The 15256-nt window shown below is 37.1% G+C and overlaps 1 protein-coding gene across 5 annotated transcripts in view; it reads left to right on the forward strand.

Moving 5' to 3' along the window:
- Positions 1–15256, forward strand: part of ARHGAP21 (Rho GTPase activating protein 21) — a 110337-nt gene that overhangs the window by 70428 nt on the left and 24653 nt on the right. For 4 of the 5 annotated variants that reach the window (XM_027658734.1, XM_027658738.1, XM_027658735.1 and 1 more), the window contains 3 exons: positions 360–414; positions 8635–8664; positions 10161–12105. In XM_027658734.1, the coding sequence (XP_027514535.1) occupies positions 360–414; positions 8635–8664; positions 10161–12105 (2030 nt within the window). The remainder of the gene's footprint in view (positions 1–359; positions 415–8634; positions 8665–10160; positions 12106–15256) is intronic. The other variant, XM_027658737.1, reaches the window with a different exon arrangement.

The raw sequence follows: 15256 nt of genomic DNA on the forward strand, positions 1-15256 counted from the left end.
TCATATTCACAGATTTGTCACATTGTTTTGTCTTAGAAGTTCCAGATGAGTAGTATACCTTATGACTTCAGGGAGAAAAAAAACCTGCCAAAACCCAGTGTGTTGGCTCAGTAAACTGGTTTTACTGAGAACACAGGTGTGTTCTTGCATCAGATTTCTGTTCTACTCTGACTTGCTAAGACTCTAATGGAAATCAGTGTTTATTTCTCTTGTGTAAAGTATTTGTCAGAATAACTGGGTGTTGGAGTTTTTGAATAGTTGTGATCTATCCAAGTTAATGGATCATCTTTGTAACAAAAATTGAAAATCTTCTCCAAAAGTTCATGTGTGATGTATTTTTTTTTTTCTATTTGTTTCAGTGACAGCATATTGGAACTTAGTGTTATGCCAAAAGACGAGGACATCCTTCAATTGGTATGTTTATGAAGCTTCTATTCAGAGAGTTTATTGACTAAATAAAAATGTTCTGTTGTTGGTTACGAAGTCTTTGGACTCCACTATCACCAAATAATTAGAGTTAACATTTATCTCTTTGTCACTTTTTAGATGTTTTCCTACCTCCTTACCATGCCTGAAATTTCAGAGGAATCCAGATATAGGAAATACCATCTTCACATGATAGTTCTAGCATGTTAAAAAAAAAATGTGTTTTTATTATAATTTGGATGAATTTCCTTATGTTAGGATTTATGAATTGGATTGCTTCCTTTAACCAGGTTGTCTAATTCTAAATAATTTGAATTAAAAAACTAGCATATGATGCTTAAAATTCACTTTCGTTAATGACTCACTATTTGTCAGTTGTTTTCCAGGAAAGAAGCAAGGTGATAAATGTGCTGAAGGTTATTGCCAACTTTTTAAAATTGTGACTGCTGTAAATGTGTTGTTACACTAGTGCCTATATACCCTTGATGTGACCTGAGGTCCTGCACATATAGTGAGATAATTCATCTCCCATTTAGTGTCTCTAAGTTCAAAAGAGCCTTCAATAATACATGATGTATAAGTGCATATTGTGAAAATTAGAAAAACACGTAGTGTACTGTTATGCTCTAGTTTATTTTTAATTGGAAGCATAGGAAAGGAGAAGATGACAAGCAGGGTGGACTTTCTGGTTAGTAGTTGGAAAAGTGTATTTTCTAATCCACACAGAAATAGTAAGAATTGACTTTAAGTTAAGAAAAACTGTGGGTTTCAGTAGCTGTGGGTAAGAAAAAAAGCAAGAAACTTTGTTTTGAGTTGGAGATAGAGATTAGTACAGGAACTCAACCATTTAGGTCAACAAGCCAAGGTTATTAGAATAGAAGTGATATTTTGAGAACATTTGATAAAGAAATATTTCAGTAATCCAGCACAGAAAATGTTGGGGGCAGGGTGTGAGTTCTGTTTGCATGAATCAGTGGGAGGGGAAAGCTGTTGGTGTTGGGGCTTTTTTTGTTGTTCTTTTTTTTTTTTTTAAATTTTTTTCTCCCCTTTTTTTTTTTATTGGAACTGTGAATGTGTAGAAATGCAAGAATAGTGCTAACATTTAAATTATTAAAGCTTTGTATTTGTCTGGGCAACGAGGTCTTAGGTCCCTCTGCTGATGAAACATGAAGTGCAACGTTCAGGTGAAGTAGAGATGAAAAGCAGTTGATTGGATATAACTTGTTATATCAACTAGTGAGGTAGTGGGGCCAGAGGAAGGAAAAAAGACAATTGTTACTTTTGGGTTAGAAAAAGATATTGACAAAAAGAAAAAAAGGTCATTCTCCTGGAGGAGATTGAGGGATAAAGAAAAATATCTACCTGTGGAAGTTTTAGGAAAAGAAGGGATATGCCTGTGGGAATAATTTTCAGGTGACATTATAAAAAAGTTCCTTTTGAGTTGTAAGATGTGACAGAGTTGTGAATCTTGTGTGTAAGGCTCTTCTGTTGAAGATAGAAAGGGGATTAGGTTTGAGAGATGAAGTAATGATTTTGCAGAAAATGGTTTGCGTTGCCTCTGTAGCAACGCAATGAGTTCGTGAGTGCATGAGTTCCTTCTGACAGGTGTTTGCTGTTCGGGTGAGTTGGTATGTGGTCATGATACAGGAGGAGTTTATGCTCCTGTTTGCTAAGATTCATTTGTTTGGGTAAAAGTGAACTTCCCTTGAGGAGTTTCAGTTCCACATAGGATCTGCCAGAGAAAGCCAAGAAGAGACAGGTGTTTTCTGTAGTCCTCAAGACTGAGCGTTGAGTGTACTTACACCTATTGGAAAAGACTTCTGATAGCTGCAGTTTGTTCACTCTGTCCTGTCGTGGACTACTTTAGTAGATATGTTTTCAAGTGTCAATCTTTGATGGCTGAGTTGCAATTTATGAAGATTCATAAAAATGAATTGCATCTTACAGCAGAGACCGTCAGTTAGGGCCTGTGGTTTTCTGTCTTTTAGCCCACCACAGAGGAGGAAAAAATCTTAGCACTTCTAAAATAAAAATCAGCAGACTTTTGAGACTGTTTAAGTGAGTGCATCACTGTAACTTCAGTAAAATGAAAAATCTGTGCAGTTCCTCTGAAGAGAGTTAGGATGCACAGTTCTCATTACAAGATTTGGTGAAGAGCTTTGCTCTACTCAAATCTGAACATGTTTAAAATACTTTCAATGTAACAGCATACTTTTTAAATTTTCTATTTTTATCTTTTTGATTAATACTGTATTAGCTTTTGTGGAAATCTTATGTAAAAAATACATATATAAATTTTAGAGCAAATTCTTATTCCTGAATGAAGGTAGAGTTCATATAAGTAAGTGATAACAATAATTTCTACAGTAGTAGTGTCAGTATAAGTGCAAAGTGAACAGTAAATGGTAAGGTACAGTGGCCTTATTAATAGAGGAAAAACTTACACCTGGAGCTGTGTTACGTAAGAATGTGTTGTTATAGAATGTTAAATGTAAGTTAATAGAGAATGTTAAATAATCTAGTTGTTTTCTGTGACATATGTCATAAATTTCACTGTAAATGTCTTCAGATAGTATTACTCATTGTAAACTGATGCTAAATACTGGTATGCTGTAAAAATAGAAACCCCAAAACACTGCTGGATATTGGAGAAGCTAATGAAAGGTATATCTAGTGCAATGAGGATGGAATACTTTCATTATATTCAGGAATAATGCTCGTTACCGTGGTAAGTTTTATAGTACTTGGCAATCTATTCCATGTGCTGATGGCTGATTGCTGGAAACACAGTTGCTTGTTTCTATCCTTAGTTCGCTATTTATAAACCTTGAGTTTAGTCTTCAGAAATATCCATATATGTCTGTGAACCTCTTGATACATTGAATTTCCTGAAAATAGGGCTTCAAATCCATTCATCAGTAGTAACAATGAAGTGGTCCAATCCACAGGTTACTGCCCTGTGGCAGTGGCATGTGAACAGTACTCACTTGGAAGGGAATTACATGTGAAACTGTCGTTAGTGAAATCGGTGTCAGTTGTGTTTGTTCACTGGTGTGATCTTGAAAATGTCATTTTGTGGATGGGGAAAAGGATATTTAAAACATCTCTATCCATGACAGAAAGTTGAACTCTTGACAAACTATGTATGTGTTCAGGGTTTTTTCATGCTCCTCCTCAAATATGTGGTTACTTAAACTTATCAAAAGACATTATTTTGAAACATTTCTAGATATATAACCATTTTGAAACTAGGAGGAGGAGGATGATTATTTTTGTATTATGTTCTCCTCAGTTTTTCAAATTTGATGTATCTGTGTGCAATTTCTGTAGCATTCTCAACCTTTTTTGGCAGAATTTTGGCATTACCACTGACTTCATGCAAATAGGAAGACATATTTAGGTCAACTACAAATAGTTCCTTTTTCCCAAGTGTATTCAATGAAATTGTTGCTGTTTTGTAGCCTTTAGATAACAAGTTTAATACTAAAATGCTGTTCAAATTGTGACAGCTTTTCAGCTGTTCAAAAGCTTTTTGTATTGTGGGGAAAATACTGAATGTAAAGGTGCTCCCCAGAGAGAGAAAATATAGTTTTCTAAGCCTACTTGCAGGTAGGCATTATTATGAATCTTGTCAACAGCCTTTGTAGTGTCTAACACATGTATGTTAGGGTGTCCTTAGTATGCAGGATTTTTTTACCATTTTTTGCGAGAATGTTCTTGTTGGAATTTACTTATTTGCTAATTGCTCCTTGTGTGTGTAAAGAAGCATATAGCTTAACAAGCTGCTGAATTTCTACGTATCAGGGTCTAGAAAATACGACTCTTTGAAAAATGGTGTCTTTAATATGGTCTGCATTGGAGCTGTTTAATGGGAAGGTTATTTGTAATGTATCACCTTAATGTTCTTACATAGGTTTAATTTAGGTAAATATATATATTTAGATATTATTTCGTAAATATGTGTATCTATGTTGTGTGTGTGTATAAACAGATACATACTATAGGTAAGTTACCCTGATTTTTCATCTTTCACTTTCTGGCACTTCTCTTACTACCCACTCAGAAGTCCCATCGTACCTAACTTCTATTCTGACTCCAACAGTTTAATTTCAAAACAGTTCTAAAAAATCATTTCCTTGCAGGAGTTACCCCAAAAGGTAGGAGGTTACTTCTAGTCTTAGATGCTGTCATCATTAAATTTTATTAGTGTACAAGTCTCCTGAAATGTGCCTAACCATTCCAGAAGGAACTCTTTCATTTACTGGAAGATTTTATTTGGCATTCTGTGAATAATGGTAAATATGAAAATAAAAGAGAACTGTTTACTACTTTGGTTTTGGTATATTTGATTACATCTAATCTTTCCTTAAAATTATGGACCAGTGAAGCTACATGTCAATAACTGAAAGTTGACCACACTTGAACAGAAATGTTTCTCTTGTCATAGATAGTAGGGTAACCATAAAATCCTAGGTAGGAGTGACCAGGAAAGTGAGTGAAAGCAAACTGAAGCATATATTTTCTTTACTTTTTTTTTTCCTCCTTCTTTCTGGTCAGGTGATATGGAAGTTGTCAGTGTATACGGAAATCTGGGCAGAAAAGAAGAGTTTGCTGTATTATCATTTCTGAACTTAGTATTTTTGTGGAATTTAGTGGCTCTCAAGGCCTTGTAGTACCCTGAAATTGCCAGTGGTGCACCTGTATTGAGAACAAAACAAAAGAAAAAAAACCAAACAAAAACAGACCAAACAAAAAAGACCCCAACACCATAAAGAAAAGTAACCTGCATGAGGAAATTTATTCTAGAGTTTTATATGCCCCAGTAACCTCATGTCTCTGACTACAGGTCTACCCACAGTCAACTTTAACATTAAAGACTATTTTTTTTTTTCTTCTTCCTGATGTCATCCAGTTGCATCAGACCTAGTGGAGCAACATGGCTCTTTAATTGGCAAACTGTGAAATATTTTCATTTGCTTTATATTTAATAAAGATAGAGATGTTTTCATAAGTAGCTGTATTTAGTCCAGAGTCTTGGAGCTTTTTTTTACTCTCAGATTTTGTACTGACATACTTACTGATGGGCACAGAGGTTAATATTAAAACTCTGGCAGCAAGTACAAATGGAAGGAGGAGGGGTGTGGTGTGAAGACATACTGACCTAGAGGAAGAGACTAAAACTTTATTACTGAATATTGCATATGTTAGAAAATACCATTGGCATCAAACCTCCTAACCTCAATTTAGGCTAATATTTTCAAGAAAGTCTCTTGCACAGCTTGTATTTGGAAATAAAATTTTTTGGGTTTAAAGCATTAAATTTTATATACTAAAATTACACTGCCTTTGGGAAGAAAGGCTGTGTGGGGTTTTCTTCAAATAATGTTGTCTGACTGTAGTGTTTGGGTGTCTCTGAGTAAAATGAAAGCACTTGAGCTGTAGTACTAACATTTTTGCTAGAACAAACTATAACTAGGAAATATTTCTGTTTAAGATAGCTGTAAAACTTTTCTGGTGTGCAATTACCATACTCATGCTAACTGAGAATAAGTTAGGACTGGGAAAGAGAAAAATTTAGTGGTAAAGAAATATAATCTGAAGCCAAACTGGTTGGAGAAGGAAAGAAGAATGCCTCAAGCTCAGTCTTACAAGGTGCTGTGCACATTGGCCTCTGACTCATCAAAACACTTCTTTCCAATTTTGCAAATAGTTCTGATGAAGTCAGTGTTGTTATTCATCCTATAGTGAAGCATACTCATCCTCAGTGAAACACAGGACTGCATGTTTTTATGGATTTGGACTAAGTGGTGTAGGACATGGTTGGTTCCAGCTCTGGAAAGTACAGGTTTCACCATAATTCTTACCCAGAGGAATTCTTGTATGTTTGGCTGTTGTTATTCTAACATCTAATGGCATAAAATCAAGTGGGGAAAAATGGGATCAACACTCTTCAGGTGAATTTTAGATGGTTAATGAAATACCTTTTAAAATGCTTCATTTGCTTAAAATGTATTTTGCCTATCATATGGTATGAACATATTACCTTAGGAGTTAAACCTTTAATGGCTACAGATTTATAGTAAGAAAATAATTCTTTGCCATAGGAGTTTGCAAACTTGGTGCAAACAAAACCAGCTTGCAAGATGGGGAAGAAATTGTATCCAATAGCTGGAAACATGCTGAGTTCTTCCTGTAAGCACAGCAGTTTGCTTCTAGTAATTTTTGCAGAGCTGTTATCCATCAGAGCTGTTAATGTCACTCTAAATTGTTGCATTTGTATGGTAAGCTTTCCATAACTGTTGTTGTTTTGAGAAGGTGGAAAAGAGCTCATAAAACATCAAGACTGACTTTTGGATCCTCTTGAGACTTCTGAATAACTGCTGAGCATCCAGTTCCTGTAGGAATTCAAGTGGGTTGGCTGGTGTCTGATTCAGGAACATCACTGATCTGGATATTAGAAAAGTTTTAAGTTGGAAGGCTTTTTTTTGGTTTAAGACTTCTTATGGACTTAAATTTAGGCCATACTGTAACGACATTTTTATGAGTATATAATTTGTTGCAATCATTTAGAGATAAAAGTAGCATTTTCACATAATATGTCCTTTGAGAAGCTAAAGGGAGAATAGAGATATTCAAGCTGTGTTTTATAATTGCAAATTGCGTTGTGTCAAAATAGTGTATGAACTAATAAATATATTGGTATATTTCACATTTTTAGCCTCTAAATGTCTAAAAACTTAACCATCACTTTCTGCTTAAAGTAATTAAAATATTTCATAGTAAAATATATGCTGATAATGCATAATTCAGCGTGACATTATTCGGAACGGATCCATGCATTTCTTTGTGACTTGCACTATTTCTCTGTTATGAAACAAAGGTATGTAATATTCTCTATGGAAACATCTAAGTCCCATTTATAAGCTTCCTCTTTCATGGAAGGATATTCAGCTTTGTTTCAGTGTTTCTTTGGGAAGTAGGTAAAATGAGGTTGAAAGGAGAAATACACTTTCCATCATCAAAACCTTTTGTTCGGTAACTCTTACACAGAACTGTCAGTCTGTCTGGATATACCTGCAATCATGGAAATATACTCTTTATCGGGGGGAGAAAGTCAAGCTGATCTCATTTTGGACCCTGTGAGAATGTTGTCTTCTGAAGGTGGTGTTTTAATATCTGTGATAAATTTTGTCAAGAGCTGAGAACTAATTTTTATCCTCATCTGTAGTCTTCAGCTACGATCAGATCACACCAGTTTTGGAATCTAACCTTTCTGCTGTCAAATTCAAATGAAGCATTGTTTGTCAGGGGAATGTTTTACAAAAATATAAATGTGGTGTATTTGCTGTTGGTGTAATGTGTGCATATCCCAGCAAAGGTGGGATATCAGCTGTTTTATGAGCTGTATAAATTGATAATTGTTTTCTAGTGGAGGGGGTGATTGGTTTTGTTTGTCCTGCATGCCAGTAGTATCTCACTCAGTCTGTTTTCTGGGTCTTCAGTCTCTCTTCCAATTTTTTTAAAAATTCTTACAGACCATCAAGATTTTAAATAGCCATTTATTTAAAGATTTAGAAATATTTATCTTTGTGTGTTCCTTCCCTCCATTAAATATGCCAGTGGAAGCTTGGCTTGATTTTTACTATGAGTGGAGGAAAAAAAAAAACCAGATCATGTGAGTAGAGTGTTTCTGCAGCATCATTCCTCTAATTTCAGATGTACGGCGTGAAAGCAGCTGCAGTCAGCTGACAGCTTGTGGTCATGTTCAGATATATGTGGGGAAGGGGCGTGCTGTTTTAAGTGCATAATAAAGCCGTTGTTTCGTCACCAGGAAGCAGAGATGGGAGCAGCCCAGGGGAAACGAGAGACAGTAATGTTGCTGTAGTGGAAGGGAAGTCTCGTTGCATAGAGCCAGAGCTCTCTGCAGGCAGCTGTAGGGATGCACCAAGGCAAAATGGCACAAATGTATTTTGCTTTCTGTAAAGGTACAGGATAAATGCAAGGAGCAAATAAAAAGCTGAATGGACATGCTTGCAAGGAGGGTGAAGTTATTTTTTATGCTCTACTGCCCTTTACATCTGTTGGTACCTTCCAGTGAAATCAGTGTAGTTGTATTTTTAGCTTGCTGTAGTCAACATCAATATGACAAGATAATTCTGTCTTTACATCTGTAAGCAGCTTTTACTGTGTTTTCCTGTTTTCTGCCAGCTGCAGTTTACAAAGGATGTCACAGCACTGGTAAGAAATGTACAGTAGCCATTTCTCTGATGGTTTTGTAAGGCATGTTTTGCTTAATGATTTGTGAGAAGCAAGAATATGAAACAGCAAGTTTGTTGGAAATGAGCTAGATAGTCTGAGCTGAATTTTCTTCATAATGCTAATCTCTTGATTTGTGGTTTGTGCCTGTGTTATTTGGTCCATTTTTCTCTTGGTGTGCTTTAATATTTTGCACTTCACTAATGCTCGTTGTAACATTGCAGCAGTATTGTAAATGCCTCGCCCTCCTCTGTACTTTGCTCTGTATTAATTTTATGGCTGCTCTTGGGCTTTTATAATCTGTCTCGTGTTAAGACAGAGCACATTGATATTCTGGAATTGAGCATGTTATGATTTGGACAGGAAATGCTGTGATATGATACCACACCTAAGCGTGTAAAAGCCCTGAGAAATTATTTTAGTCTTCTGTTATACTGGCAGGCTCTGCATTGGCTCTTTATTGCATTATGTTCAAACTGAGCGAACTCATGCTAAAGTTTTTCAATAATAGGATATTGTTTAAGTATGCTGTATGCTTCTCATTGATTTATTATTTTGGCTGTTCTGTTAACTTCACAATGACAAATGCTGCTTTTCTGAAATGCTGCAGAAACATACTAAATGTAACCATTTTTTCTCAGGAGTCAGGCTCTTATGCGTAAAGATGCAAAGTGCACTGAGGAAATTAATTTGAGATTTCAGTTTGTGTTTCAATAGTGTGTGGACAGTAGTGGATATGTATGAATTTTCTTACTGTTTGTTCCTTGAAGCTAAAAATGTTAAATATCATTAATATTTTTGCAGTAAGATTTGTGTACTATGTACTTGCTGTCTCCTGTAAAATGTAAGATGACTTATAGGGTGTTGGCTCACAACAAATATGTTACTGCTTTAATTTATTCATTATATGTTTAGGAACGTAGCTTTTATGTAGAAGACATCTTAGAGGAGTGCGTGTACTTTTCATATGTACTACATTAAGTGAACAGAGTTGTTTTATACACTAAGTGAATAGAGAATTTTCTAGTTCTAGTTGAATTTATTATGCAGCATTTTAACCTATTAATTGCTATGAAATTCTGTTTTCTGGCAATGTGAAGCTTAAATGGGAAGAATGTATGAAGCATAATGTTAGAAAGCAAAATTAAGGGGGGGAAAATACTGTGTTTTGTTTTCATGAATTTTGAGAAACCTGCCTCAGTGCCCTACCTGCAGTATTTCCTGGAATTATCAGTTGAGTTTTTTAATTGAGGGAGGGAATATATGTGATGATTTTGCTTGTTCTATTTCTTGTTCCTACATCACTAAGGGGATGGAATGCTGTTTTTATCTTTTTAACTAACATTTTGTCTAAAATTAGAGATAGTGTGAATTTTGAACTTGTATTCCCTCTCTCGAAGATTGATCATGCAAATACTGGATGGCGAACTTTTCCGTCTCCCTCACTACTGAATACTCACTTAATCCTCTCTCCACAGGCGTATTCCCAAGATGCCTACCTGAAAGGCAACGAAGCCTACAGTGGTAATGCCCACAACATACCTGAACCACCGCCGATATGTTACCCGCGTCTGACATCCACAGCTTCTGTTAAGGCACAAGCTGCAGACAAGCTTTCTTCTGACTTCTCACTGGGGAAACAGCAAGTCAGCAGACCAGTACGAGCATTGACACAGCCAGAGAGGGCCTACAGAATGGAAATACAAGTGCCTCCGTCACCAACAGACATTGCAAAATCAAATACAGCTGTGTGCGTTTGCAATGAAACTGTAAGGACTGTTATTGTGCCTTCTGAGAAGGCTGTAGATTTGCCATCTTGTAGAAATAATCATGCTGGTCCCTCACACAGGACAGAGGAAGTAAGATACGGCTTAAAAGATCAAACCAGTCTGAAAGCACGGACCACATCACCATCATCTTCAGTGTCCACTGCCATTGTACTTCCCCAGACTCCAATAACAAGGCCAGTTGATACAACTGGAGCAGTAAGTAAAACTTCAAATTATGTAGTATGTACAGAAGGAATCCCAAGCACTAGACCTCCTGCTCAAGCCACAGACTCACCCTCAGTCTCTTCTAATCATTACAGTTCTCCAACCTCCCACCAGCACATAGACTGGAAGACCTACAAAACTTACAAAGAATACATTGATAACAGGCGCATGCACATGTATGGCTCCCGAACAATACAGGAAAGGTTAGATAGCTTAAGAGCAGCTTCTCAGAATACAACTGATTATAATCAAGTGGTGCCAAACCGCACTGCTTCTCAGGTACGGCGCAGGAGCACCTCTCATGATAGGGTTCCACAGTCTGTTCAGATCAGGCAGAGAAGCGTATCCCAGGAAAGACTCGAAGATCCTGTGTTGATGAAAGAGTGGCCACGAAGTGCTTCACAAGATACTCTAACTTCCCCTTCAGTTAATGCTAGAAATCACAGGGCTCGGTCATGGGATTATCTCAGCAAACAGGGTGAAGTGCTAGAAAACTTCCATTCTGAGAATATGATTGCAGATACAAATGGAGATAGGAGAAAGACTTACAAGTGGACAGGGTTTACTGAACAAGATGATCGGCGAGGTATTTATGAGAGATCTAGACAGCATGCATTTCATATGTCCCTTCGAGGTCAAAATTTTCCTATAGCTCCAAGTGCTTATATTTCAGACAACAGGAGAACTGGTAGTAGAGCTTCTCTGCCCGGTTCTCACTTCCAGAAAATGTCACCAGATTTTAAAATGTTACAGCCTTCTCGAGATTTGCAAACTCCTGGGGGAGTTTCAAAACCTGCAACTGTTTCACAAGAGAGATTGTGTCTCACACCAGCCAGAAGTTCTAGAAGTAGCTCTCTGAAGAACTCAGCTCCCTATGCAGCAAAACCATCTATTCCCCTTAACCAGGGCCTGGATGCTATTGCCAGCAAAGACCAAAGAACAGTAAATCACTTGCATCAGAGCGGCCTCTTAAACCAACAGTCAAGGATCCGAGCAGAAGGTGCCCAAGATCACAAAACAGAAACTGGTAAAACCATCCAGCCCTCCTCTCTGTCTCCAGCTTCTGCCAAACTTGTTCAACCAAGTGAGTGTTCAACTACCTCTGACAATGTAGATGGTTCCATAAGACAAAAGATTCATTTTGAAAGGGAAGATGTCCGTGAGTCTGAAAGTCTGCAAACAGATGTTCAGGGAAATGACAAAGACACAGTGGTCATGCGGGACAAATCACCTTCTGGCCACCAAACTCCACAGCCTTTGAGGCATCAGTCCTACATTCTTGCTGTAAATGACCAAGAGGCAGCCTCGGACACTACCTGTTGGTTACCTAACGATGCTCGGAGAGAAGTCCACATAAAAAGAATAGAGGAAAGGAAAGCATCGGGTTCCAGCCCACCTGGTGACTCTTTGGCTTCTATTCCGTTTATTGGTGAGTTGAACTATTTCAGTGTCCATCAAATGCTTTTCTCTGCTAAAGGTGGTGAACACCATGCCAGGTTGTTCCTATAAACCCTGAGGTTGAGAACCATGGCGGATTTTTCTCATCTAGAATAATTTTAGGTTGGTAAAAGTAAAAGTATTCTTCAGTAAAGGAAAAAAAAATGTTCTGTTCTTTTGGGGTTCCCAGAGGATGAGTGTTAAATAGCCTACAGTGATGTAACGTTTTTCTAGAGTTTTCCTTAACCTCCTGGGTAAGTCTGATTACATAACTGCGTTTTGCTACCACTCCACATAATGTTCTGATGCTACATATACAAATAACTAGCGTTTGCAACACCTTTCAAATATTTTTACTTCTCTAGTTTAAAACATATTTGGAATCCAGTAAAGAGAGAATACAGATGCAAATCCATATAAGGGTGATTTGTGGAGAAAAAAAAAAGTTTGCCAGCTGAAAATAGGTATGGTGAAAGCTTTCTCGGAGAGATAGGGAATAGATGAATTGCTCTTTCAGGTTAAAGGATAGCAATCAAAGGAAGTGGATTTGCATATCAAGATGCTAATGTGGATATGAATGGAAGCAGAATCTGAGAAGGCAAAAAGATTCGCTGGTGTGCTGTGACACAGGGTTGGAATTACAGGGAGCTTATAGGACAGGGGCTGAGATCTTTTGAGATAATTTAGAAGAGGAACTCAGGGAAGGATTGTAAATAGTAGAAAAAACCCCTGAATTTTGGATAATGAATTCGTGTCTTCTGCTGAAGAGGGAGTTGCAGTGGCAGAGCATTTCTGTTCTACTCAAGTAGTCAATGCCGCTATTGTCTTTGCTGCGCTGTTGTTGTTGTTGGGTTGGATTTTCTTTTGTTGTGGCTGATTTAATCCTTTGGAGTCTGGATGTCTGTCGATCATTTTTCACACCAACTGATTTTTACCTGACTCTGTGTTCTTGAATTTAGTATAAGAAATATTTAGAAAACACTGAATTTTGATTCTGCAACTCAAGTATGTGAAAAATAACTCTTCATAATGATCCATGTTCTTTACACTTTAGGTTAAGGGAGTTACAGATACGTCGTCTTACCATAATTGTCTTCTGTTGTGGATCTGCAGCAGGGATTTTTTTTTTTTCCCCTGGTGTTATCTATCATATCTGCTTTGTGTTAATTGAAGAATAGAAATCATACAAAAGATACAGTAATTCTGTTCTTTTGACAGAATGCTGTTAAGATATTAAAAAATGCTTTGTGAGCTAGCAGATGGTTTTTATGTTGGGTTTTCCTTTTTGAATGGGAGTTGTATAGACTTTTTTTTCATTGTTGTTACTGGACACATCAGTATCCAGTGTAATTTTGTATTCTTCTTTAGACCCTGTCAGCCTCTCTTTTAGGATTAGCACAAGTTTGTAAGTCATTTGACTAATCTTTGTGCAGGATTTTTTAATACTCTTAAAATCAGTGTTGGGCTCTTGATTTAGTTATGTACAGTGTTTGCTGGGAGTTTTCTAATCCTGTACAGTTGAAATGTCATGTAAAAGTCAGATCAAGATCGGTAAAGTCAAACCCAACCTTTTCAACACCATCTCCTATCTTGATTTTCGACAGAGATTTGTTGTGAACTCCTACTCATGTGACTTGCTTCCATATTATAGAGAAATGTGTTGACTGAAGTTCAAAGAAGCCTTAAATATGTCAATTGCACTACATTTTGGTAGCAGCTGAGCAGTTCAAAAGAAACAAAATCATAACTCTCCGCTGCACCCTCTTGGCATAATACCATGTGGGATTGAATTCTTATGAGCCTCTTGGAATGAAACCTCCTGAATGTTCCAGAAATCCTAAAACCTGGTGCTCCTGAAGCCAGGGCACAGTCTGAGCCAGCATAGTACTTGTGGCTGTCTTCCTAGCAAGAAATTCTTGTGCTGGTACAGGTGCTGTGGGAAATCTCTGCCACAATTCCAGCACCTTGAAGAGGAAATAACCCTCTCTGAATAGGAAGACCATGAAATGCTGTTAAAAGTGGACCTCTTCCCAAGTTAGAATTAATATGCATTATTCTAACTTTGCTTGTTTGGCTATCATTGTGCCTAATTACAGCTTTACTTGTTAAAAACCTTACTTAATCAGGCAGATAAAACCCTAGATCTGCTTTGAAACTCAGTTAAAGGCTTTTTAACTCTTCTGTTGGAAAGTCACTATGATTCCAAGCTTACATATTGCTACTGGTTTACATACTTTGTGGTGTGTGTATTTTTGTTACCACTCTCTGCTCATTAAAAGTAGTAGATATGGCCACACAATATTTTGGTAGAAATTCAGCCACGAACATTTGGCTTCTGCAGCAGTGTTTTGTGACTAATGCTCCTGAGAACAGCACAACATCAGGATGATTTTAGCTCTTGCTAATTAGCACGATGCTTTGCACCACAAACAGAAATCCAAGCAGAGTTTCTGTTAAGCTTTCTTACAGCAAGTTCTTGCCCGGATCATGGTGTGTTACTGAAGAACTGCCTTTTGACACTGGTCTTTTCACAAAAGGCAGTTCAGAAGCAGGGAGGTTAAGTTTTGAGTTTCATTTGCTAATAGAAATGAGAGATTCGTTCAGACCAAACCTAGTAGGTAGATGTAATATCTTTTATGGGGAAAACGGATTTATTTTTAAAAATTAGGCAAGATACTTATATGTGCTCAAACTCTTCTTCTGATAAGCAGATGTTCTTGGAGGGGGTGACAAAGCTGCCTGGCTTTACAGATAAACATGCTCTGGTATTGCAGACTTCAGTACTCTCCATGTGCTACTACATGCAGGGTATTGTGGTTAGCTGAGAAAGCTGCTGTTTTTATTTCAGGTCCAAAGAAAGATTCTGGTCTTGAAATTCTCTTTATTGTTTCAAACTATACCAGTTAGTCTAATGACAGTTTCCTCTTTTACCCAGAAATGGTGTCTCATCTGGTCTCTAGACTAATAAAAATACCATTTTCTTTGGCAATGACTATATTAGCAATTTGTGGTGTTTAATGTGCATTTTTCAGACTTGTAAACACTATTTCTGTGTTAGAGAACAGCAAATGATAAATTTCTGACCTACTGGGTAATTTTTGGATGTGTTTACTTTCACTGGAATGGAAATTAAAATGCTGCTT

Source organism: Corapipo altera, unplaced genomic scaffold (genome assembly GCF_003945725.1).
Source record: "Corapipo altera isolate COAL_440 unplaced genomic scaffold, ASM394572v1 63, whole genome shotgun sequence".
NCBI lineage: Eukaryota > Metazoa > Chordata > Aves > Passeriformes > Pipridae > Corapipo > Corapipo altera.